At 51.5% G+C, this 25,900-nt stretch overlaps 2 protein-coding genes across 5 annotated transcripts in view; one reads left to right on the forward strand and one right to left on the reverse strand.

Annotated features, from left to right (window-relative positions):
* Nucleotides 1–73: 73 nt before the first annotated feature.
* On the reverse strand, nucleotides 74–12,082 carry HEXA (hexosaminidase subunit alpha). Of its 2 annotated transcripts, none has more exons than XM_086757395.1 (14): nucleotides 11,839–12,082; nucleotides 8,400–8,498; nucleotides 7,959–8,024; nucleotides 7,751–7,797; nucleotides 7,314–7,424; nucleotides 6,436–6,537; nucleotides 6,205–6,337; nucleotides 4,120–4,300; nucleotides 3,723–3,809; nucleotides 3,337–3,409; nucleotides 2,689–2,869; nucleotides 2,268–2,358; nucleotides 1,750–1,854; nucleotides 74–1,275 (listed from the first exon to the last, which is right to left on the reverse strand). In XM_086757395.1, the coding sequence occupies exons 1-14, from the start codon at nucleotides 12,080–12,082 to the stop codon at nucleotides 1,212–1,214; spliced, it is 1,584 nt and encodes a 527-aa protein (XP_086613521.1). In that variant the 3' UTR covers nucleotides 74–1,211. The 2 variants fall into 2 exon arrangements, with proteins under 2 accessions (XP_086613521.1, XP_086613522.1); XM_086757396.1 differs by lacking the exon at nucleotides 11,839–12,082 and adding an exon at nucleotides 10,208–10,710.
* Nucleotides 12,083–20,887: 8,805 nt separating this feature from the next.
* Nucleotides 20,888–25,900, forward strand: part of ARIH1 (ariadne RBR E3 ubiquitin protein ligase 1) — a 61,595-nt gene continuing 56,582 nt past the window's right edge. For 2 of the 3 annotated variants that reach the window (XM_086757513.1, XM_086757512.1), the window contains exon 1: nucleotides 20,890–21,310. In XM_086757513.1, coding sequence (XP_086613639.1) covers nucleotides 20,942–21,310 — 369 coding nt within the window. In that variant the 5' untranslated portion in view covers nucleotides 20,890–20,941. Of the gene's footprint in view, nucleotides 21,311–25,900 lie in introns of all 3 variants that reach the window. The other variant, XM_086757514.1, reaches the window with a different exon arrangement.

A 25,900-nucleotide genomic window follows, 5' to 3' on the forward strand; every position in this document is an offset into this window, starting at 1 on the left:
CTTTAAGATGTATCACTTTGGAGGAGCAGTGTTTGGGTAAATCCTTTCACAGGAAGGCAAAGAAATGCAAGACTTAACCATTTCTGAATATTTTTACATCAAAGGTAATTCTGTATTTTTAATTTAAAGTTCAATAGTAAAAGGTTTCCAGCCGTAACAGCAGATCTCACTCCAAGTCCCACCAGCCAGGGTTTCTCCCCAAGAGATGCCCCACTTCCAGCTGAACATGGTTTCCAGCATAGCAACCCCCTCCATCAAAGGACAAGAACCACGACTGTCCCAGCTCTGCAGGACAGCAGCATCACCAGATTCTTCTCCAAGGAAAATACTATCCAAAGAAAACCTCTTGGATGCAGTCCTGGAGCTGAGCTCCCCACCCCGAGGGCAAAAGAGCAGGAGGAGGACGGATCAGTTGGCCAAATCCTGAGCAGAGGCAACAGCTGACTGAAGAGCTGAGCGGTGACTCCGTAACATCCCTGCGCTCCTCAGTGGGTTTTTCCAAGGTCTCCTCAGTGAGGCTCCAGGGTGTCTTCTTGATCTTAAGGGTCTTGTCCAGCCTACAAGATTCTATGACTCCTCTCAGGAGAAACCAGAGGAGGTGGCAGCAGATGGTTTCAGGCAGCCGAAATGCTGGCTTGCAGGCAAGCGTCCTGCCTGGACATAGGCAGGGGCAGAAAGAGAAGAGACAGAGACGAGGACAGGGAACACCACCACATTGACCACTAGTGCCTAGAAGGCCACAGAAGCAAAACCAAAGCGGGGTGTCACCTGTCCCGGTACAGGCAGTGCTCTGTCCAGGTGCAGATGGTGGGAAGCAGAGGCTAAAGACAGTTTATCCAGCTGAGCAGGCACCCAGCAAGCTCCAGAGCCACCTGGATGAGGCGTAGCCTGATGACCCACTGGCATCTCCAGAGCAAGCTCTGCACATTTCCTTTCCTTTCCACAAAAACCCTTGCATGGTTTCCCAAGCCCTAGCTGAGCATGAAAAGGCACATTTTTTCCTCTTTGGGGTCATTTATTTATAGATTTAAAGAAATAAAAATAGAAAAAGAGGTAAAGAGTGCACACTGAGGAAAAGCAAAGTTCATTGCAACAAAGCAAGAGCAGAAGCTGGGGGCGGGAAGGGGTCCCTCTGCCAAGTCAGCAGCTTTTGAGAGAGAGGGGTCACTCCTCCTGCGTGCACAGTGACCGAGGTCAGTGGGACTCTCCCTTCAAAACCCGCGGAATTCATTTTCACAGAATCCTACGTAGAGAGGCTGCGCCTGGACACCACGCCTGGGAAGAGAGCAGAGAGATGGCATCACGCAGAGGGCAGAGGCCGAGCCCATGGTCAGGTCTGAGTGGTTACAGGAGCACAGGTTGGGAATCGGTGCCCCGTTTCAGGTGTGACAAGGAGGGAGCAGTTTCTACCCTGTGCTTATAGACTCAGTTTTTTGTTCATGTGTGGGAGCACAGGGTAAGGGCAGGTTTCCTGAGGAAGCCAGTGCTGCAGGAAGGGTGGCAATAGCTGACAGGTCCCCCTTTCTCAGCATGAAGCCCTCTCCTCAGCAAAGCCACCAGCCCACACTGCCAGCAGGGGCTCTCTTTCAGCACTGCACAAAACAAGCTCTGCCCATGCACAGGCAGGAGAAAAGCTTGGACTTTCCGTAAGAACAAGGGTTATTTTGCACCAGGGAAAGCTCACTTCACCCTCGCTTCATTTGCGCTGTCCCCACAAGCCTGCATCCAATTGTGAGGAGGAATGGTTACCCGAGAAGCTTGCAGCGGAAGTCGGCCAGCCGCAGGTAGGCATCCTGCAGGTCCCTGACGGTCGCGTTACTCCACAGTCTCTCGGCTACGGCCCCAGCTCTTGGCCTTGAAGGAACGAGGGCAGAGGCAGTCAGGTCAGGGGGAGTTTGAAAGCTTCTCACACAAAGCCCCGAGCTCCCAAACGCTTTCCCGACCAACATCCGTCAGCACACAAAGGCTTCTGTATTATCGAAACACCCACTCCTAGACACGTGTAGATCAGGAGTGGACAAGGGTGACAGGGGAGAGACCAGCCTTAAACACGCACTGGTTGCAGCAGCAGGTTGTACAAGAGCACGTTCGAGTCTTACAAACTCTCATTTAAGCCTCTGTGAAGCTCCTACTGGCACAGAGGTGGTGCCAGAGGACAGGGACAAACACCACGCGCAGACCAAACCCACAGCGTTTTGCACTTGAGCGTGAAGGGCCTGAGCCCTGCCCCACGCGACTCGAGCAGAACTCCCCATGGCTTCTCTTACCAGAGCCTGGGGGTCAGGTTAGTGACGTCCACATATTCACCCCACATGCACGCCTCTCCGCCGATCACCCGATCCTTCTGCTCAGGGCTGCCTGCCAGAGGACACAGCATTCAGGTGACGGGGTGTTGTAAGATAACAGGGTGACTTATCGCCCTGCCCACAGAGGCACCTGTAACAGCAGTGAGTGACTCAGCTACAGAGGTGGTAACTTGCCCTTCTGGAAGCCCCCACTTCAAACCCCGGGCTGGGGGAAAGCAGAGTTCTTTTCTGCCAGGGAACAGGACACAGCACAGGAACCAAGAACATGGTCAGTCAAGCACCTTCACGTCAGCAGCAAGAACGGATTAGCAAAACAGCCAGCCCTGGCACTACCTCCGAGTGACAAGTAAACTGTCACACAAGGGAGACACAAGGAACACACCTTTGAACTTCAAGGGCTCCACCTGGTAGGCTGCCATCCAGTCCTGCCCATAGGAGATGCGGTTGAGGTACCAGGGGGCAGAGAGCAGAGCCCGGTAGCCAGCCTTGGTGACATTCGCCATCTCCTCCATGTATGGTGGGGAGTTCTCCTTCCACACGTGGACGATGGTGTCTGGCCTCACCTGAAGAGCACACAAGAACCCTGTGCACGGGATCAGTGTGGCAACAAGAGCACCACCTCCCCTCACAGGCAGAGTGCCCTGACCCACCCACAGCTATGACCACCCCCAAACGGAAACTGAGGAAGACTTTGGCTTGACTTTTGAGCCACTTCCCATCCGGTTTGCACAAGGAACAGAGGGATAAGCCCCTTTGCAGAGTATCCTGGGCAGGGTTAAAATCCATCTTTTGCAGGTGTATATAAAGAACCCAGAGGGGAGAGACTGTTTACAGCCGTGTGACAAAGCCACCATGAGGGCAGCTCACCGGCAGCACCACCTCAAAATCAACCCCACTTCCATAACAAAGTAAGGACCCCCTGCCAGCCCCAGCACGGCACCCCCAGTGCACACCAGTGTGTCCACCCGGGGTGCTGGCACTGTTCACCACAGCACAGGCAACTGTGTTCAGGAAAGCAGGCAGCTCTCACCTTCACTCCGTTGTCAAACACCTCCTGCCACACAATATAACCTTTGCCAAGGGAAGAGGTGATGTCCAGAAGCCTGGAGTGGAAAAAGTACTGAGTGTTGGGTCATCCCAACACCCGCAGCGGGACGTGAAAGTACTTTTAAAGGAGAAAGCAAGCACAGCCCCTCATGGGGCTCCTTTGTCCCTCAGCTCAGGCTTTTTTGTGGTTAATCTCCCAATAAAACGTGGCTAGGTCAATCTCCCAATAAAATGTGACCCCTTTGAGGGAGGGAGACGTGCCGGAACATGCACGCTCCTGAAAAGGAGATCTGGTGTCCTCAAGACAGCAGAAGACATTTGTGCTGGTCACATACTGCAGCTGCAGGCCCAGAACACAGCCATCCTTACCTCTGAATGTAGAACGACTCTAATTTTTTGTAATCTTCACCAAAGCCCTTTTCCTTCATGAAGGCACGAATTTTTGGATTGGATTTCCTGTGTACCAAAGAGAAGAGCATAAAAGCACTGCAACCCAAGCTCTGGAGTAAGGCCAAGACATGGCCAAGTCCTTCCCGCATCAGTCCAAGGCCAGCCCAGGCATTCCAAGAGCTGTGGCCACACCGGCACCAGCAGCTTCCCACAACCAGCATCACCATGCGCACAGAAACCCCAGGCACCAACATACAGAGCCTAAGGGAACAGGACACCAAAGACGTGCAGATGATCATGACCAGAAAGCAATGGGCTGGGACTCAAGTCCTAGATACTTCCCCCCAGTCCCCATCCAGACTGATCTCAGACTCACCAGCACGTAAAGTCCACCTCATCGCCACCAAGGTGAAGAAACAAGTCTGGGAACACAGTGCTGACCTCTTGAAACAAACTGGTCACAAACTGGTAGGTGCTGTTAAGGATGGGGTTGATGGGCCCGTAGGTCCCAGAAGGGACCTTGCCCAAATAGCAGGGAGTCAGGAGGCCTGGAGCACCTGGGTCATAACAAACACAGGACAGTGAGGCATGGGATAAGCATGGCCCTATCACCCTGTATAACTCCCAGGACCCTCCTCAGCACAGCCCAGAGCCTGCCACAGGACAGAAAACCTGCATGGTGCACAAGGCATAAACACAGCAGCAGAAAAATGACCTCTGGCTCAGGAAGCCTGACCTGATGGGGAGGGATCTGTGTTCTGCACTCATCTTGTGCTCCCCCTACACACATCCACTGCTGCCTCAAACGCACACTCCCAGGTGAGATCAGCAGCGCTCGAGCGTTTTAGGCTGGACACCTCCCACTTCCCCTCTGCAACAGCTACTGTGAGGATGGGACACACACCCCCCAAATCACAGAATCATAGAAATCACAGAATCATAGAATGGTTAGGGTTGGAAGGGACCTTCAAAGGTCATCTAGTCAAACCCCCCTGCAAGGAGCAGGGACATCCCCAACTAGATCAGGTTGCTCAGAGCCTCATCCAACCTGGCCTTGAACATTTCCAGGGATGGGGCATCCACCACCTCTCTGGGCAACCTGTTCCAGTGCTCTACAACTCACATTGTAAAAAATTTTTTCCTAATATCCAATCTGAATCTACCTCCCTCTATTTTAAAACCATTACCCCTTGTCCTATCACAACAGGCCCTACTGAACAGCCTCTCCCCATCTTTCTTGTAGGCCCCCTTGAGGTACTGGAAGGCTGCTATAAGGTCTCCCCAGAGCCTCCTCTTCTCCAGGCTGAACAGCCCCAACTCTCTCAGCCTGTCCTCATAAGAGAGGTGCTCCAGCCCTCTGATCATCTTCGTAGCCTCCTCTGGACCTTCTCCAACTGGTCCATGTCCTTCTTATGTTGGGGGCTCCAGAACTGGACACAGTACTCCAGGTGGGGTCTCACCAGGGCAGAGTAGAGGGGGAGAATCACCTCCCTCGACCTGCTGGCCATGCTCCTTTTGATGCAGCCCAGGATGCGGTTGGCCTTCTGGGCCGCAAGGGCACATTACCAGCTCATGTTGAGCTTCTCGTCCACCAGCACTCCCAAGTCCTTCTCCTCAGGGCTGCTCTCGATCCATTCTCTGCCCAGCCTGGATTTGTGCCTGGGATTGCCACAACCCAGGTGCAGGACCTGGCACTTGGCCTGGTTGAACTTCATGAGGTTGGCACGGGCCCACCTCTCCTTATAGGATGTTACAGTTTCTACCCTTCCTAGGTTTCCCCTTGGTATCTGTCATCACGGGCCCCACTGCTTTTTCAGGAGGTTCCTACAGGAAACCACACACAGAGCCGCTGGGGAAAGATAATGCTGGTGCAGTCCCCAGCACCCTCTCTCCCACCTCCACCTCTGCGTACCCAGTGCAGATGGGGAAGTGAGAGCAGCCACAGCTTTGGCTTCAACCACCTGCACAGAGTGCACTCTAGTGCAGGACATGGTATTCGGAGGCAGGGGAAGGTGAGAGAAAGACAAGGTAACGTTTTCCTGGAGCTTCTCTCACTTCCAGACATGGAAGAGGAGGCACCTTGCAGTCTTTGGAGCAGAAAGCAGTGTGCCAGGACTGGGGCACAGCTGAGCAGAGTGAGGAAGCTTGGGCAGCTGTACCCCTAGTTAAACCCAAGATGCTTGCAACACCCACAATGTTGGTTTCAGCAGAGCAGAAAAAAAATCTTCCATCTTGGACCCAAGAAGAGATGGAAATGTTTTCCCTTTGGATTTTGTTCCAGAACTTGGATCATTGGGTCCTACTTCCCCCAGATGATGGTTTGCTCCTCCTCAAAGCCAGCCTGTGGTACACAGCTGCCCACACCCAGCATTCAGGATCCAGGTTGCAGATCCCCTTCCTTCTCCCGGTACAACTACAACTCTCCTCACAGCACAGCAGGCAGGCAGGGTCTGCTCCTCACCTGGACCCCAGGAGAGGGTGTGCCCAGGAGTGTCGAACTCTGCGATGACTCTGATGCCACGCAGCCGGGCGTACTCGATCACCATCTGCACGTCACTGGCTGTGTACACGTGGGTCATGGCATTGAAGGCTCCCTGGGGGAACAAGGGGAATCTCAGTGCCTTGCTCACGTACCGAGGGATGGACCTGCACACCCTGGACTGGGCGCTACACAGTAATCGGGGTGGGTTACCTGCTTGCTGAGCTCTGGGAAGGTCAAGCTCTCATAGGGGAAAGACGGGTCATCCACAATGTGCCAGTGAAACACATTGAACTTGTTGTAAGCCATGACGTCCTGGGAAGGAACAGGAACAAAGATGAACATGCCCTGATCCTTCTGAAAGGTTGTCCAGCTTCTCACAGAAATGGGACAAGGTCCTTGTCCTCCAAAAGGACAAAGCAGAGTCCCTAAATGCTCCCCAGGATCCAAGAGGGATTCAGACACCTCTCTTCAAACAGGCCAGCACCACAAAGAGCTGCAGAGGGCCAGTAGTACTTCTGTTCACAATAAAATCCCTGTTCTCACTACAGCTTAGACAATAGCAGAGACCTGGAAGTTTAATCCTGTTTGAGATGAACACAAAACCACCACTCATCTTTGTCTAACCTGTGTGAGAAGCAGTCAGTGTTTTCCCTTGCCTCAGAAACAACCCAGCCTCAGAAAGTAATCTAGACTGCAAGAATCCAAGATAACTCAGGGTCTTCTTCCTTACCCTATGTACAAAGGGAGCTGAGAAACCACCCAAACCAGACAGCTGTGAGTTACATCTGTACATTAAGTGCACATCTGTATATTAAGAACTGAATTTGTTTTGCCATCATACCCCAGCCTGCTGCTTCATCTAGGGACAAGCAAGCTGGTTTTGTTCAAAGAACCTAGGTTTGACAAGCTCATCCTCGATGGGATGCAGAAGCAGTGGCCTGTGCATTAGACTAGCTCCTACGATCTTTGGAAAGGAGCAACACAAAAAAAACCCAAAAAGCTCTCCAGGCCACTCAAGGAGCCCTCAGTTGTGGCAGAGGAAGGGACACCCAACTAAACCACCTCGTCTCCCAGCATAGGCACCCTACCAGAGTTTCCAGGATGGCTCTCAAAGGCAGGTAGTGACGAGAGGTATCCAGCAACAGTCCCCGGTGAGGGAAGCGGGGAAAGTCCACGATTTCTGTCTTGTTGACGTAGTACTGCACACAGAGAACGTGAGGAAGTGAGCAGGGCTTCAGGCATCACAGCCATTAGCAGGAGACAATCAGGGTCACCTTTGTCCCCAGGAGTGGGGGGACAAGGAGGGGTACTCTCACTGCCCAGAGTGCAAGCTAGCCAGAAAAAGCTGCAATGCTTTACCCGCTCAGAAGGCAGGGATCTGGCTGGATTCATGAATCCCTACTTAGCCCTTGGTGAGGCTGTGCTACACTGCTGGTACCCCCCTCATCCCAAGGATCCCGGCAAACCTCAGCCTGTCCCCGTTAGGGAGAGCTGACTGCCCCCAGGAGATGAGGCCAGGACTCACCGTGCCATTTTCGTCTCTCCCAACGAGCTGGCTGAACGTTTCCAGGCCTGCAGGAAAACCACACACAGTCCCTTTCTCAGCACAGATTCCCCCAAAGGAACAGAGGCCAATTAACAAATAAGTCTATGGGAAGAGAGAGGCACAGCGAGACATCCCTGTAGGCCTGAGGCAGGGAGAGCGGGAATGCTCCAGAGAAAGCACACCTCACCTCTGAGAGCTCCCCAGACGGCATCTGCAAAAAGCAGTAAGGAGCCTTCCGAGACGGACAGCTTATCTGAAACACAGCATCAGAGAGGCCAGCGCTGGCATTAGATCCCACACTCCATCACACACTGCTACAGGCCATGACAGCTCCAGCTACGGGGTTGCAGCAGCACCAGGCAGAGGTTTTGATACAGGACTGCACCCTGGGATCCCAGAGAACTGACTTTTCAGTTTGTTTTTCTGTTTTAAACCTCTCCCGTTCCTTTATCTGCATCCTCAGGTAAGTTACTCCCTTCCTACTCCAGTTTCCCAATAATACAGTGAGGATGCTGCCTCCCTAAAATTGGGGGTAGGTGCTGCACAGTGCTATTTCCGACTGACAGGCACGGAAACAGCGGCACTCCCACTCCAGTCACTCACTCCTGCTCCCAACTCTGATACTCACAGCTCTCCTTGGAGTCCAGGCTGGGAAACCCATCACAGCCCGGCGTGGCAACAAAGATGAGGAGCTGAGTGCAGGGCATTCCCCAAGGTTGCTCGTTCTCTGCAAAGGACACAGAACATGGACATCAACCCCATCCTGGCTCTCTTCCCTACTTTCAGTCCACTGCTGTGCTCCCAGCCCAGCTAGTGATGGAGGTGCAGGAGTATACAGATTTCTAACACATGTGGCAGAAGCACCCCCGCCCCCTTCACCCCAGAGCAGGCATACGGGTGTTCAGCAGTGGCTTCTTTCAACACAGGCAACCAGGCACACGAGCTGATCCTGACCTTCAGCTCAGATAAAGTCTGCTGGTGAGGAAGCCCCCGCAGAAGACTGCGCAGTGAAAGCTTAAAGAGCACACAAAAGAGGAGAGATATCAGAGTAAGGTCTAGCAGCAGCCCTCAAGGCTTCCTGGACACCAACCCCTGCTCTAAGCAACAGCCACAACTGCTCAAGTCTTCTCCAGGTGAAATGAAGAGCTTCATGTTTCCACACTTTCCCAACGCTGGAAAAAAATCATGAACCAAAAGAGCTCTGGTACCCTACCCACACTTCTCAGCAAGGGCAAAGAAACCATGTTAAAAAGGGTGGAGAATGAATCCAAGCATATTGCATAGTTGGACTGAGTTAGAGGCCACTGAAAGGTCTCACGCAGCCCAGGATTCCCAACCGACTTCACCTTCTGCAGAGCAGGTCTCAGGTGCAGAAGCTGGAAAAATAAACCCAGGCACATTCAGACCCCAAGCAGGAGATCTGGCCACACTTCTGTATCTGCAAGAAGCACTTCCAAGGATGCATAGCCCCGAGTCCTCACTGGAGTCCCTCCTCCAGCTCCAAAGGGAGGTGTTCAGCCTTTGCTGAGACACGAGTTCACTCACAGCAGTCTCTGGCCAGGAGGAGCGTGGGTTAGTTGGGTGGGACCCTGCTAATCACAGCCAAGGTCAGTGCCTACACCCCCACAGGATTCCCAAGAGCAGCTGAATGTGGTCACTGAAAAAATAAAAGCTTGGCTTTGAGTAAGGCTGGGCACAAGCTGGGCACCAAGCAGACTTCAGAGAGACCACAGCACCACCAGCATTCAGGTGAAATGCAGACAGCCTGTGCTCCAAAGCTTGCAGGAGCCAAAAATTCCAAATTTCTCCGCAAAGGAATGGCAAAATCTCCATGGAGAGAAGGGAAACTGCTCAAAGACAGTCCTCAGTTTTGAGCTTTCCTCTCAGTTACAGACAAGCCGGTAGCCAAGGCAACCTCACAGATGTGCGAGCTTGGCACAAAGGCACAGCAAGCCCTGCTCCCTCTGCTCAGCAAGATGGCAGCTCCCCAGGGACGGCCACTCTCAAGATGGGGTACGCTGAAAACACTCATTCTGTTGAAAAGCCTCAACAGAATTGGTCCCACCGTGACGCACCATGTTTAAACCCACCCAGGCAGACACTGCCAAACCCACTATCACACCTAGAAAGCAACGCAGTTGGGTGCAGCAGGGATTGGTGACCCATCAACCACAAAGGCTGAAGTTCATGGTTCAACAGAGCACTGTGAAGGTACAAGTTTAGTTAATTACAGTCATGGACTGAAAGACAAGGACAGAAACGCAATGATCGCAGCAATAAAACATCAGGTATGGGAGGCCCTGGCTTGAGCTCCACACAGGGTCCCAGGTCTCTCCCAGACTCGTTTTGTAGCTGCCCAGCTTAATGACAACAAACAAGGGAAGAGCAGCAAGGGAAATCACAACTAGAGATAAGGAAAAAAAAAAAAAATTTCACCTTGATTGTGGTCAAATACTGCAGTAAGGGCTCAGTTCTCTATGTGGGAACACCACGATTTCAGCTGGATGCAGAAGCTTGACCCAACTGCAAAGCTGTCTCCGACTTCAGACTTGGCTCGGTGTCGAGCCAGGACTTGACCAAAGACCCCCATATGTCCCTCCGAATTTAAATTGGTCTCCATTTTCATGCTTGAAGTCCAGCATGATGAATGCAGAGTTTGTACATAATCTTGCTTGCTTGTTAAATTAACATAGCAGCTTTCTACAACAGACAGAAGACAGTTTCTGTCTCATTATCTGTATTAATAGAAACTATTTTCTTCCATACAAGGTTTCCATTGCCTGCAATTACTAACCACCCATGTGGAAAAAAAAGAAAAAGGAAGGCAAAGAGGGAAAAAAGCCCTAAATTAAGCATGATTAAGCATGTAGTTTGAGCGTCATAAAGCAGGGCGTATGGAAAGCAATGAGTACGCACACAGACCCCAATCTTGTGATTGCAAGAAGTTACTCCAAGTGATTTGATGGTGATGTTTTCCCTGAGAGGAACAGGAAAACTTGAATACCAGCTGTTTAACTTTAGTTCCTAGCAGCAAAAAAAGAAACAAGAGGAGTCTTCTCAGCTCCCAAATAAACATTTATTACTATTACTACTTACAAGAATTAAAGAAATATAATAAGCCAAATGGTTCTTCTCAGTGTTTCAAACTTGCCTTTTTCAAAGCACATTGTGCTCAAGATAAAGAAGAGTGCCTTCCAATGCCATTACCCTTTCCTGCCTTTCATCCCAAACATACAGCACGTGTTATCACGCAGAAATCCAGGTGCAAGAAACTGTTACGACCTATCCTAAATCAAGGCTCTCAAAGCCTTTGGCTTCCCTCATCTTACACTACAACTTCAGGGTGAATCCAAGAGCTACTACCTCTCTTTGCCAGAAAAGCCACGCTGCCCAGGGATGCCTAGCAGCTCGTCTTACAAAAAAAAAAAAAAAAAAAAAATCCAGAAAGAGCCACATTGGATACCAAGAGCTGCTAGAAACGGGAAGAGCCAAGACTTGCGAAAAAGCACTGAAGCTGGAACAATTGCAACACCATCAGCAGCTCTCCTTGCAGTCACAAGAAAAGGAGGCAAAACAAGTGCTGGGGAGCTGAAACACGATCTGGAGGAGATATTAAAAAAAAAAAAAAGAGAGAGACAGAAGGAGCAAACTCTTGATAGCAAGAACCTAACCTTGAAAGAAATGCAAGACAACTGGTGCTCGCTGTGCCAAGCAGGATTAGATTTTATTCTAAAGCGTGTGTGCCGCAGGCATTGCCCTCCACATACGAGCAGGGCTGCCCTTTGCTATGCGACTCAGTTCAAAACCCCGCGCCACCGGACCACAGCCACCATCTCCCCGCGCCACCCGCCCCTGCCCAACTGAGGAAATACGGGGGTTAAACGCAGACCCCCCACAAAACCCGTGTCTGGACCCCTAAAATAAACGAGGGTTTGGTTTTGCGGGGTATTTTTTAAAGACCAAGGCCACACGTGAAGGGCCCAGCCGCCCTTCCGGCGGCCCCTCGTCCCCGCGCGGGGAGGCCACGGAGCACCCCCGCCCCGCCGGCAGCCCCCGCCCCGCCTCACCGGTCGGGCGGGCGGCGGCGAAGAGCAGCGCCCAGTACCGCTGGAAGGCCGCCTCCAGCACGGCGCAGCCCGGCCCCACGGCGGAGCCGGCGGCGTAGGCGAAGCGGAACCGGCGGGGAGGCAGCAGGCAGCGGCCGCCGCCCGGCGGGGAGCGCTCGGCCTGTGGCTGCGGCCACACGGCAGCCGCCGGCTCCAGCACCGCCGCTACCAGCGGCAGCAGCAGCAGCGCCCGCCGCGCCGCCATGTCGCGCCCCGCAGCCGGAGGGAGGGGGCGGTGCCGCCCGCCGCGGGAGGGACGGCCGCGAAATGGCAGCTCGGCCCCGCGGGGCCGGGCCGGAGCCGGGCGGCCGGGCCCGCCTACCCCGCCGATCTCGGGCCACCAGCGCCGGCGAAGCCCCCTCCGGCGGCGGCGGCCGTTCCGCCCTCACCGCGGAGACGGCGGGGATTCCTTGACCCAAGGAAGCGCCTCTTCGCTTTTAAATAAAGCCACAAAACCCTCAAGGAGGGTCACGTCTTCCCCAGCCCCTCCGCCTCGCTCTGTGCCCCCAAGGGATGTTCTTAGGGACTCTCAGCAGCCTGATTTTGGGTTTGAGGTAAAGATGGATGATTTAACACACCTATTTCACCTGCACCACTTGCCAGTACTGTGACCGAACATGCACATGCTTTGCATCCACCTTGGGTTTTGGCATCTTTTATTGTTTCCGTGCATTTTAATGAATAACATGGGGTGTAAATGAGCCTTTGCACAGGTTTCCAGGGATATTACACAGGTGGCAGGTGAAAGACTGGTTGGGTTGTACAAAAAAGGGCTTTATCTCATGGTAGAGCCTCACGCTGAAGCGTTGCAGAGATGCTCTCCACGCAGGGTTTGGCGTTTGTAAGGAAACCCTCAGCCTTAGATGAACTCTTAATTTTGCCTCCTCCCACCCAGCTCCGCAATCCCCAAGTCAAATAAGGACACTAAAGCCCAAATCTTACCCATCTAATTGCCAGCACAACCCTACCAGATCCTACAAAGGAATCAACTCCGTCAAATTATTAACAAAATGTTATCCCAGCCCTCCTGAGCAAGCACTGAAGCCACCAGAAAATGACAAGCTATCAGGAGCGTTGAGAGGCACGGAGAGCAAGCAGGAAATTAAATGAATGCCACAGGAGAAAGCACAACAAGGGAGATGACCCCACCACGCTAACACAAGATGAAAAACCACTTTGCATGAGCAGGACACAACCATGAGGATTTAAGGGATTATCCCTCACGTGAGCAGCACAAGGAGAGCCAGAGGCAACAGGGGAAAAAAAAAAAGCATTTTGCAGAAAAACCCTCAAGGAACTTGCTGTCAAAGGTTACAAGAGCACCAGCACAAAGCTAGGGACTGACAGTGAAAGGAGAAGAGCTGGGAGGACCTGGGGGATTTTCACTGGAGCTGGAAGGAAGGTTTCAGAGGGATGGAAAAAGACGCTCACCAGGAGCAAGGAACCCATGAGGTACCAGTGAAGGTTTTAGGGATGTTATGGAGGTAGAGAAGTCACAAGGATGCTGGGCAACAGGAGGGGATCACAATTAGGTTTGGGTCTAAATGCAATTGTGGGAATTTTATGGAATTAGTGAAAATGGATAGGGGATCTCACATGGGGGAAGGCAAGGAGGAGGCTAAGGTTCACACATAGATGTGGGAGCTGGGCTCCATCAGGAATAGGGCCAGAGAAAGCCAGCTAGTATTGCCATGGGACGAACACCTACACAGTGCTGCAACCTTCTTCCACAGCCCTGCGGAACAGCAAAGAGCACCCATCCACCTAAGAGAAAATGAGCACCGCATGGGCCAGGCAACAACCTTACCAGATGGGTACAGCTCCACAGCCAGGCAAGCAGAACATGGTGGTGACAGCAATGGGGCCTATCAACAGTCCAGGTGCCACCAGATAAAAATAAAGCACTAAGATAAGTCCAAGATCAATCTGGGAAAGCCTAGAAGCAAATATATCTACAGGAGAACTCAGGAAAAAAAAAAAGTGCTTGTCCAGACCTCAGCTTAAATAGACCTCCTGGAGCAATGGGTCATGGATAAAGGTCCCAGCTGAGGCTGATTGGGGCAATTCAAGCCTATTAGTGCTCTCAGGCTCCTAGCAATCCTCATCTGTCCTTTGTTTTACTCTACAGAAAAGTGGCAGGACTCCAATTCAGCAAAACAGCATATGCTAGGCTGCTTTGTCATAATTCTTCCATTGCTCCAGGATGTTTGCCCTTCTTTATCTCCATCCACATCACATGGCAAGAAGAGACATGGAGAACACCTATGTTCCAGCCTGCATTGGATCTCTGGTAAAATGGTTCCTGTCTTTCCTTGTGCTCCACTTTTCCTTTGCTTGTCTCAAGGCTGCTGCTGATCTACAAGAAGCCTCCACAGTCCTGAGCAGGGTTTGTTGCCTTTCCCTGTGCAAACCTCCTAAGTATCAGCTGTTGCCTCTGCTTTTCAGACAACATTGATTGACTCCAGTATCTCTGTAATTTTCCTCAAGTAGCTTCACTGTATTAAAATTGTAAAGGGAGAAAAAAAGCCTGAGACAGTTTGTTGCTGTGTCGCATCAGGCAACGTCAGCAGCATCGGCAGGGCTGCACTTCCCAGCGTGTGAGACTGAAATGCAAAAGTGCCCTGGCCTGCAGTGAATCCTTATTTCAGTCTGGGGAGGGTGGCATGTTCACTGTGCTTACGTAAAGTGCTGTGTTCATAGCTTTCAGTTGAAATATTCAAGCCTTTCTATGGATTCTGTTGTTGTTGCTATTTTAAGGGACCTGATGTCTCTGGAGGATGACTCAGAGAAGTTCATCTGTAGCTGGCCAGCAGTAATCTAGACTGAGTCTGATTCAGGAATGCATCTTTACCTAAGAAAACTGCTTAAGCATGTGCTCAACTTTGGAGCTTGGCTGAAAGAAAGTGGCTTACATGCTGTTCTGCATCAGGTGTGGAGCTGCAGTAGCCAGAAGCTGCTGATGCCCTTGAGTAGACCAGCTCGTGGTCTCGAAGCGTATCTCCAGGGTGATATATCTGTCTTGCAGGGCTGGCCTTTTCAGGGCTAGTTCAGGAAGGAACAAGCAAGGAGTAAGTGGGGAGATACCAGGTTCAGAGCTTACCTGTCCTCCCCACTGCAGCTCTGATCACCAGCCCTGCAGCAGGGAGGTACTGGCTTGGAGGCGCTTCAATGTTGGTGCACGGGGCTAAGCTGGGGGCTGAGAATGTTGCAGTGTGCCAGCCGGGTGATGCCCACTGCAGACGTGCCTGCAAACCCCCCTGTTGTCTCTTCCACTGTAAGAGCTGGAAGCCAAATTGCTGGGGGACTCTGCAGAAAACTGTGCTGCACCAGGGCTCTGCTGGATTACCTGCCTACTACCAATAATGAGTTTGGTAGAAATCCAAATTCATTATTCTGACATAAATTGTTATAAAATATGGCTGGTGTCACACTTGGGTCTTTCTGGTTTGTTCACCTTCAGGGCATGAAGGTGGCCTTTGGGCTGTCGGTGCAGCTCCTTGTTCTACAGCCTTCTTTTTAAGGTATAAATCCATTTATTATGCTGCCTAATTCCCTGTAATGTTGGCTGCTTCTGCATTTAATTGGGAGGGCGTTTTGCATACAGATTCCACTGCTGCTAAGAAGTGTATGAGCCTGTGAAAGAGGAATGGAGGAAGTCATTCATGGAAACCTTCAGAGAGCATGAGTTTTCTGTTTGCTCTTTGAGCCAAACGCTGTCTAAGCACACTTGCTTCTGAATGAATTCAGCTCCCAGGTCAAGGGACCTGCTGGTGGTGTGGCTGGAAGAAGGCTTTGGAATACACAGATCATCTGGAAACCCCTGCAACTGCCTGGAGACCTCTGAATTCAATTTTGGCATCTCAGAAGCTTTCTGGGCAAACTTACTCTCTCCATTTGCTTATTTACCTCCCCTTTCATCCTTGGTAAAATAATAATGATATTCTGATTACAACCATGAGGGTTGCAGCCATGCATTTGTTGAATTGACTTGTGGTGGTGGTCCAGGGGGAGTAAGGGTCAGCACGTGCTGGGTCTTTGCAGGTGTGGACCCTCCTGTTCCATATCTCGGGGAAAATATTGTTCAGCATCGTGTCAAGCAGGCGCTGGAAGGGAGCAAGCCATCTGCACAAGTTGGTGCTGCTGTATCTGCTGTTCCAGCTCGTGACTGCTCCGTGGGGATGGAGTGTATGCTCCACTGGAGGAGGGATGACAAGGACACATTTCCTCCTTTGGGGTGGCATTGCTTTTCTTGGTGTAACTCCCGTGATGTTTGCTGCAGACATGGGCACACCAAGCAGCAGCGGCAGGCCACCAGCCTCGCAGTGCTGTGACCTGAGCTGGGGCTTTCTACCAAAATCAAACTGAGCATCGTAGGAAAATGGATGAGTCTCCCAGCCTCTCCTCTGCCAGAGATACCCGTCCCCAAGAGGGTGACGCAGGGAAGCAGTGTCCCTCTGAGCCCCAACGCTGTGAGCTAGAGAGGCCGAGGCACCAGCACCCTTTTTATTGAGCAGAGAGGTGCTTTCATTTAAACACTCAGCAAGAGCCAGGAGAGACGATTGGTGGAGCTTTAGCACGTGCACAAAGAAGATCCTAAGCAAGAGATTACCCTAAATCCACATCCAGGGTATTTTCACGAGCCAGGTCCTTCACTAACAGCTCAGCTCATGAGGAACATTCATGTTTTCGGGGGCTGAAGCAGGCTGGTGTACAGCAGGCTGCTTTCAGAGCCACAAGCACACATCCTGGCGCTTTTCAAAGCACAGGATGACTCGTTTTTATATCTCTACATTTCTACCTTGACCACCGCATGTCACACTAGACGCTGCCAGTGAACGGCTTAGCAGATGCATGTGGTATATGAATTTCTCAGCACAGATGGAGTTGAGCAGAAGGGACCTCTTCAGATGGGAGAGCACATGTAAGGGGAGCAAGGCCTTGGAGATTCTGGAGCTAGCAGGCAGGAGTGGGTCTCAGCGAGGAGGAATATTTCAGCAATTATCAACTTAAAAGTGGAGTTTAAGGCAAAAAGCTTGAGGTGAGATGTGTTAATCAGTCTGAAGGATTTGGGTTCCTGACTTGAGCTCAGCCTGGTGCTATTTGCGCTGTTGGTACTATTTGCAAAGCCTTTTTTCTTCTGGATTATCTCCAGCTTGCACAGCTTTGGGCTGACTGAACAAATGGTGGTGATCTGATGGGCATCTCGGCCCATGCTTGCGGTCAAGGTTGTTAATGGGTGTGCAGGCAGCCAAAATCAAACCAAATGCATCAAGAAATCTCTCAGTGCAGGATCTCCATGTGCCCTGCGTGACATACAAGAAGGGCTTTTTCTTGGGATCCCATCTGGCTCAAGAAGCAGTAGAGCAGGAGGGAGACCAAGTGAGATGGGAGGTTCACCTCGAATCTGTGGGTGAACCTCCCAGGGCAGGAGCCTGGGGACAGCTGTGGTGTGGGGCACCAGTGCTTTTTGTGGTGTTTTGGTATAGTGAAGCGGGGCTTGTCACGGGGAGATGCTGCAAGTTACTGCGGAGGCTGAGTATTTGTGGCTGCCATCCCTGGCTGCTCTCAGTCACAGCTGTGGGGCTGAGCTAGAATCAATCAGAGCCCGTGGGTGCGTGGTGACGAACTCCTCCTGCAAAGAAGCCTTGCTCCCGTAAATCCTGTAAGCGGGTGCTTAACTTCATGGAGCAAGGTGATTGCAATGCAATATTTTATTCTTGTCAGCTTCAGCATTAAGTTACTAGAATCACTTGGGTAATTAAGCTCTTGCAAGAATAAAATGAAAAAGTGCCAGGTGCCTACGGAGATCTAAATCATTTTTCAGAATGGGTAGAAGAGCAGTTCTCAACTTTCCTCGGCAGCTGGAGTCCTAAAATTCCCAAAGGCAGTGCAGATCCCTTCGGGATGAGCTGAAGGCAGCAGCCTTGCTTTTCTCAGGTACCTTTTGCTAACCATCTGCAAGGGTCCAGTGAGTACCCAGGGCTCCATGCGTGACAGTTGGATCAGAAATTTTGTAATGAAAGGAAGACCTTTTGCAAAAAGCATGGTTAAAATTTAATACCAAAGATAATTTTTGAGAAGTATTAGTGTTTTAACTGAGGAGTAACCAGCAGCAAAGTGCTGATCCCTGTCTTGCTGTGGGAAAAGGTAAGACTGGGACCGCAGGAGGAGGAGTGCATTCCCATGTCTGCGGGATGGCATGGGGGAAGATCCCATTGATGTTTATTACTGGGATTATACGAGAAAGGGAAACAGTGCGGTGCCCAAGGAGGTTTAAATGTGTTTCTGAACGGCTGTGCTCTGTGTTGCTGAAGGATGGCTCTCCCCCTCGAGTTCTGAAGGGCTGTGCGAGGCGATGGCTGTAGTTTGCTGTCTACCAGCTCATCTCAGGGTTTTGCGCCGAGGCTCCGGGCTCGGGAGCCGTGCAGCCTCGGCAGGGGCCAGGAGAGGGCAGCGGGGAGGCGCTGGGACGCCCGCGGCGGGGATGGCAGGAGGTGGCTGGTCCCTGCCCCGGCGCGGTCAGCCCGGGGCCGGCGGGGCGCTCCCGGGCAGCCGGAGGGGAGAATCTGGTCGCCAGAAACACCGATAACCCCGTCCCGGAGGGGAAGGTCATCGCCGGCGAAGGGTTGGACCCGGTTTGGCGTCCAAGCGCAGGCTCTGGAAAGGTGCAAAGCTCGGATAAAGCAAAACCTCGCCGCCCGGTCAACGCCTGTCATGGCTCCTCGGGGTGCGGTGGGCAAATCTGCTGCCCCACACCTGCCGACGTGTTGGCGAGGAGCTGGGCATGTCACCAGCTGGGCAGGACAGTGCTAGCACAAAGACCCAAGGGGTGACACACAGTCCCTCTCAGGGACAAAGCGTAGGACAAGGATGTAGGGTGACCAAATGAGCCCCCGAGGCTTGACATGGGAGGTGGGATCAGCCTGGCAAACAAGCGTCCAGCTGGTAAGTCCGGAGCTGAACAAAGCCGGGGCTATTTATATTTATGTAGGGCAGGATGATTAATGCCTGGGCCTTTGCCATTCCAAGTAAGCAGGGTAATTAGGGAACTGGCTTTATTTACTAGATATCCTGGCGTGGGGCAACATGCGTGCCTGGCCCACACCCCCCTGCACCACTCCTGTGCAGAGCAGAGCTTGGGGACTGCGGGCTGTCCCCAGCTGCGCAACAAGGATGGCGTTGCACAACTGTTTGGGGAGGACAGCGTGCAGTCGTGACTGTAGCGAGCCCACTGGAAGTGGCTGTAATGCTACAAAACAGCCAGAGCGGATTTTTGGAGCTGCTTGTGTGTCTGAAGATGCAGATTGGTACCCAGTGAGGTTTCTAGAGACATCTACCCAGGACATTGGATGCTTAATCTACTTGGATCCCCAAGGGCACCTGCCTGCGTCACCCTGAGCTTAAACCCCTGTCGCTGTGGCCATCGTTACGCTTTTCATGCTTCAGCAGAAAACAAACACCCTTTTGGAGGCAGCTTCTAATTTTCTGCCTGTTTCACAAGGTATTTGTGTCAAAGCAGGAAGCAGGATCCCGCTGCACTGGGTGCTTTCTGAACACAAAGTGCCCCAGTGACTCCCGCCCCGAAGAGCTGATGAAACTCCTCACACCTACGCTGCATACTGCCAGGCTGAGTCTCCTCCGCCCTCTGGGCACGGGGGCATCTCCATCCGGGTGGAGCGGGTGAATAATGTCACCACATCAGAACGGCCCCACTTCACCTCGGGAAGAAACAATTCCCTGGGGTGTGAGGAAGTGGAGGATTAGCGCAGGTGGAGGTGGCCCTGGAACTCTCCTGGGGCTGTGCTGGCTTCTCGCATCTCGCAGCAGAGGGTTTGGTATCAGCTGGCTCTCCTCTGGGCCAGGCTGCAGCCTTGTTTCCAAGCCAACCAGAGTCCCTCACGCTCCCCAAATGGCTGCAAACAATAAGCCCAGCTCGCCTCCCCCTGTACCAGGCTGAGCACTGCTGATGCTGGAAGCAGAGCTGCCCTGGGCATGCTGCCGCAATGGCAGGGAAAGCTGAGGCAAAGGGTGCTCAACCTCTGCAGCACCTCGACATCTGCTCTGCCCTTTGCCAACAGCTTGGTGTCCAAGTGAGAGGCCCTGGCAGGGAAGAGGCCACCTGGGAACGGCGCTGGCCTCACGTCCCTTGCCTGTGCAGACTGTTTGCCAATGCCAGGCTCTGTCCCAGCCATCTGCGGGAGGAAAAAAGGTCTGTCTGTCATCCGTCCATGTTCTTCCTCCCAGCAAAATGCCAAATTAACAGAGAACAAAGGGAATCAAGCCTGGCACCAGTATGAAAAACTTATCTTCACTGATTAGAAGGCTGAGCTTGGAGCTGAGAGATGCCACCCAGTGTGGTCAGGGTCCCCTCCAGGGATGTCGGGCACATATTTATCCCATGGTTTCACATGAACTTCTGCTGGAGACCCTCAGTGCAATTTTATTCTGATTTTGAGGCAGAGCGACCTTTTTATTCCTCACAAGTCCCTCCCCACAGGTCCTGCACCACTCTACGCAATGGCGGTGCTGAAGGCCTTCCCTCCGTGCTCTGCTGACAGGACATCTCAGGAGGGCTCCGCACCCTCACCTCCACCGCACGTCCCCGCCATCCCGCGGCGCCCAGACCCGGCTCGGTAGCGAGGGAAGCCGTTAAACCGTCCCCGCTCCTCGCTTCACCCGCCGCACTCAAGATGGCGCCGCGCCGCACTCAAGATGGCGCCAGCGGCCGGCGGGGAGGGCGGGGCTGCGTGTGTAAGGGGGTGTGGCGCTCACTCAAGATGGCTCCCGGCTCGGTGGAGGGGAGATGGCGGCCGCCGCGCAGGCGCGGCGCTGCGCGTCACGCGCCGCGGCGTGACGTGCCGTGCGTGCGCGGCGCGCGGTGACGGAGCGAGTCGGCCGCGTCCCTTTGTTGGCGGCGGCAGCGGCTGAGGCGCGGCGGGGCCGGGCCGGGCCGGGGCCAGCGCCGGAGGTGGGGGGGGCGGCGGCGGGCGTCAGCCAGGCCGGCGGGGCGGGGGGGTGGGGGGGCGCGCCGCGGGAGCCGCCGCCGTTTGTTCAGCGCCTCGCCATGGACTCGGACGAGGGTTACAACTACGAGTTCGACGAGGACGAGGAGTGCAGCGAGGACAGCGGCGCGGAGGAAGACGAAGAGGACGAGGAGGAGGACGAGCCCGACGATAACCTGGACCTGGGCGAGGTGGAGCTGGTGGAGCCCGGGCTGCGCGTCGGCGGAGAGCGCGACGGGCTGTTAGGCAGTGAAACGGGAGGGCTGGGCCCCGGCGGCGGCGGCGTTGGAGGCGGCCTGGGCGGCGGGCCGGGCCCCGGAGGCGGCGGCGGCCCCGAGCAGGAGGAGGATTATCGCTACGAAGTGCTGACGGCCGAGCAGATCCTGCAGCACATGGTGGAGTGCATCCGAGAGGTCAACGAGGTCATCCAGGTGCGACACCCCCCACCTCCCTGGCACCGGGACTGGGCTGGGGGGGTGACCGGGAGCGGCGGGGAGGCGGGGCGGGCCGCTCCGCCAACGGGCCTCGCCTGAGAGGCGCCGGGCCTGGCCCCCCCGCGGCCCAGAATCACCGCACACACTCCGAGGGAGGCCCTAGCCCCTCCGGGGGGAGAGAAGGGGGCTCCTCGGCACCCCCTTACCCCGGGTAGGCCCCTCGGGGCAGGCCCAGAGCTCGCTTCCTGCTGTGGAAGCGTCGGGAACGAGGCCCTGGGCTTCAAAAGGGCTCCTCTTTCTTTGTGTGCTTTCCAGCCGGTGGGCTGCAATCTACGTTTTGCTTTTCTCCTTCTCTGTCTTCACGCTGGCTGGAGCGGGTTTAGCCCCTACAGTTCCTTCGGTAAGCCGATGAGTCGATGGCAAGCTCTGGAATTTGAGGAGAGGCAGCCAGGCACGGCTCTGGTTTTGTTGCCTTCTCCCTTCCGCCGCCTGCCACATACAAACACGCTCCTGCTCATGAGATTGAACCTTGTGTTTATTTCCAGCGTAGACCAGGAGGACTATGAGCAATTGCTTCAAAACGGTAACTTTTTTACCCCTATTTTTTAAGCATGCCACTTTAAAATTGAAATTGAGTTAAAAATAACACTCACTGTCTTCAGATAAAAGTATCTATAAGTCTTATCTGTTGGTTCTTGAGCTTTTACAAAAAAAAAGTCAAGCTACTGAAGCTATCTGGCACCCCTTGCTAAATGTTTATGGCAAAGTTTTACTCTGACTCACCGTCAAGTTTCTGACGCGGTTCATTTTTTTTTCTGCAGGTGACCAGAGTGTGTGGCTTTTCTTTTGCTCCCGTTTACTCGATATTATTCAGAGTTAGAGCGAGTAAACAGAAAATGTTCTCCTTTTCAAGTATGCATTCAGGAATTGTGAGAAGATGAAATCTATGGATATTAAATATTAAAGGACACAGAGCCCAGAAAGCAGTTGTTTTGCTAGTTGTGTGTACTTCCAGTGTTGGTAAATCTCTTTTAATACCAGATACTTCAGGGAATGCTTTTGCCCAGCTGTTCTGTGCTCTGCGGTGGCTGTAAGAGCAGCTTTAAGATTTATTGATTTATGTGCTATAAATCCATTGTAGTTTATGTGGAACTTGATGCAAACAACTGTTCAGTTATTTGCATACTAAGTAAAGTCCAGAGTCAAATTAAAGTTTATAACTTTAATAATAGTACTGTATATGTAAAGCTGAAGAAAGGAGTCTGTCTAGATTAGCTGATTGCCCTTCAGTTAAAGATCTCATGGTTAGGTACCATGTTAGCTACCAGTTATTGATTGTAATATAGGGAGAGAAACAAGTGGCAAGTAAACATGCAAACAACTGGTAACTGGTTTTTAGTCTTTGAAATGGTGAGTCTGTACCCACTGTGAAAATTGTGACCCATACTGATTGTATTGAACAGATTCTACCGTTTGTCCTATCCTGGCATAAGCAAAGTTCTAGAAAAGTTGCTGCCAGTGAGTAGTGAGTATTCCTGCTTGTGCGTTTTCCAGACCTAGCTGGCACAGTCAACTCGCATGTTCTTTACAAACTGATTTCTTAGACAAGGTCCTGGTTTCTGGTCCGTGGGCTTTTTCCCCCCTCTTATACTGCTCTTTTTCCCCCGTCTTATACAAGCTGCAAGACTTGTGTGCTTGACCTCTGAGATCCAGAACTAGTGGAGAGAAGTCAGTAAAGGTAGAGAAATGTCTCTCCCATGCCTGTATCCAAGGGTGGCTGTGGGAGGCCTGACCCGGCGATGGACTTGGCTGTGTTGGGCTCTGCTGAAGCCTTGCAAGCCACCTACACGGAACTGCTGTGACTACTCCTTATGCTTTAGTTATTTGTGTCAGGTTTGCAGTAGTTATTCCTGGTTTAACAGAGCAGAGTGCAGAAAGCCAGTTTTAGAACGTCATGGGTAAACTCAGGACCTAAAATCAGCTTAAGCCCTAGAATGTATCAGAAGAGAGCAGAAAAACATTTAGTTGCTCTGAATTGCTTTTAAACGCAGGCTCGCTGCCATTAGTCTGTTCAGAGGTAAGTGAACCAAATTCAGTTGATGCTTCAGTATTTGCTCATCCTCACTTCTGTTGCTGGTGGTGAAATCTTCCAGGGCTCTGTTCTGTTTATTTCCTTACTTTTGGCGCTCAACCAGGATTGCTGCTTCTGCTTTCTGGTTCAGTAAACCTTTTCTGGAGTCACATTGGCTCAGGATCCTGCTGCGGATCCTCACTTGCAGTGCTGTGATTCACTCGTTCCAATCCAGTTCTGGTTGGCTTTGATCTCTGTTTGTCTACATTGGGTTCTTGGTATTGAACTATGATGGTTGGAGTTATGTTTCTTAGCGCTTGGGAACTTTTTTGTTCAAGAGAGGATGTAACGTAGAGGTACTCCATACCTGAAAACTTCAGCTCCATGTCTTGGACCCTCTAATCAGTGAAGCTTCTGATTTCTGATCAGAAGTAAGGTATAAATAGGATTTTGTTTTTCAGTTGATTGTCTTTGCAGCTGCAGTGAAAGGAAAAGGTATCAGTGAGCCATGAAGTAACTGCAAGGGAGTATCTGCGCCATGGCAGGTATAACTGTCCATATTAAACAACCTTTGTCTGTATTAAAATGCAGTGTTTGAACAGCTCATTAGCTGATAGTACTACTGGTCAAAGGGGCTGAATTAAATTTATTCCCCCATCCATTTAATATTTTCCAAATACAAGCTGTGTAAAAAAACCCACAAACTTCTCAGAACAGGGATTTGATCTGATGAAAACTTTGCAGAGGGAGTAGCTAACTTGTGGTAAACTTACTGGTGACAGAGCCTATAATTCGCGCTGTGACGTATATCAGGCACTTGAAGGTGGCCACTTGATGCCGAGCTGTTACCTTTTTAAATTCCTTGGTCTTCTAAGACCACTGAACTTAGAGTGAACTAGGGAGGTTTCGGAATTACTCAACTACTTAGAATATTTTGCATTTACTCTTTCTTGTCTGAGTGTAAGTGGGATTTCAGGTGTTTAATGGTGATTTTTGCAAAGTATTTAGCATTTATGCTCATAGTCTGGTTTGACTCTGTAGTGCACAACAAGAATTCCCCTTCCTCTCTGAATGCAAAAATAGTGGTATGAATAAGCCCCTTAACCTTCTGCTGTTGATTGGCTGAGAGTGTTAAACCCCACCTCAGATCAGAGTATCACTTCCATTAAATTACTATAATTACAGAAGGTAGAGAGTAATTTGACATTTTATTTTTAATTTTAATTATCAGAGTAAACAGGCAGATTTCTCGTGGTTTTTCCAACTGCTGGCAGAATAACTTCCCAAACAACTGTAAAAATCTAGACATAGAGGTGATGTTGAACAAAAGGCTTTCTCTTTTTCACAGACATTTTCCCACAGTTGAGCATCTTCCCCATATTCTTCTCTGAACTCTTGTCCAAATAATTTGCTGCCACCATTAACATCCTTTTTTTATATCAGATTACTATTTCTGTCTTTGCTCTAGATTTTCTGAAAATAAACTTGAAAAGTGTTTAGAATAACATGTTTATTTCTACTCTGAATAGAGCACATGATGATCTGCTTGTGCAATTTCAGTATTTCTGAGTTGGGTTTGTTTTCCCATTTTAGTCACCTTTTTCTGGAGTGTTCTAATGACATCATTGTGATGGCACTGGCCATACTTACTCTTTCTGGACTTTTTAATGGTGAGATGTTGAAAGTACTGGGATGAAGCCCCAAGGTGGCTTATGTTTAAAACAAAGCACAGAAAAGGGATTTGAGCTGCCTGGGGTTTTGTGTGTTGTCGTGCCGTCCCCCCTCCCCTCCCCCAGCAGGGAGTGGGATCCTGGATGCGGCCAGGTGTTGTGCCTGAACCGCCGCAGGGTTGTGAGCATGTCGAGCTTCAAACTTAGGGTTTCTCTGGAAGGAGGTGGTATCACTGGATCCAGCAAAAGTTAGTCTAGCTCAAAAATACCTTTTCTTTTTACTACAGGCTTTAAAATAAGGTTCTTCAGAGCAGAACAGGTAACATCAGAGCATTTGTAATAAATATTGTTTTCTCATTTACATGATGAAGCTGGATGACTTATTTGTAAGGTCAGATCCTTACTGGATAAAAGCTTTGCCACTAAAATAAGCCAAAGCCCCAGGGCACTCCGAAGTTACAAAGCAGTGTTTGTTAAATTTGTTGGGGAACAGCTTTTTCGAGAGGCCGACAGAGTTGAGGCGGTGCACATAGCCCACAGAACGCTGCAGCTCTGCAGTTAAATAGAGCTCTTTTACAGCAAGTATGAACCCATTGTTGCTTGGCAAAAGGGGTCTTATTAAACAGTGGCTTTACTTGCTTGGACAAAACGTACCGATTTCCAGTCGTAGCTTAGGAAACTTCCTCGATGCTGGTGTAATTTAGTGCTGTGGGCAGTACACTCCAAAATATTGTCCAAAATAGGAATGACTTGCCAGTGAGCAACAGGAATTGCTGCTGTTGTACAGGGTCGTGCTTAAATCTCCATTTAACGTTAGAGATGACATCTTGAAAACTCGGAGTACTT

Source organism: Chlamydotis macqueenii, chromosome 12, assembly GCF_036417535.1.
Source record: "Chlamydotis macqueenii isolate bChlMac1 chromosome 12, bChlMac1.mat, whole genome shotgun sequence".
In the NCBI taxonomy this organism is placed as follows: Eukaryota; Metazoa; Chordata; class Aves; order Otidiformes; family Otididae; genus Chlamydotis; species Chlamydotis macqueenii.

Coding starts and splice junctions, on each gene's coding strand:
- HEXA (XM_086757395.1), bottom strand. CDS start 12,082: ATGGCGGCGCGGCGGGCGCTGCTGCTGCTGCCGCTGGTAGCGGCGGTG. Junction 8,025..8,399: donor CCTGGACTCCAAGGAGAGCT/GTGAGTATCAGA, acceptor GCTGTGTTTCAG/ATAAGCTGTCCGTCTCGGAA. Junction 7,425..7,750: donor GGAGAGACGAAAATGGCACG/GTGAGTCCTGGC, acceptor CTCTGTGTGCAG/TACTACGTCAACAAGACAGA.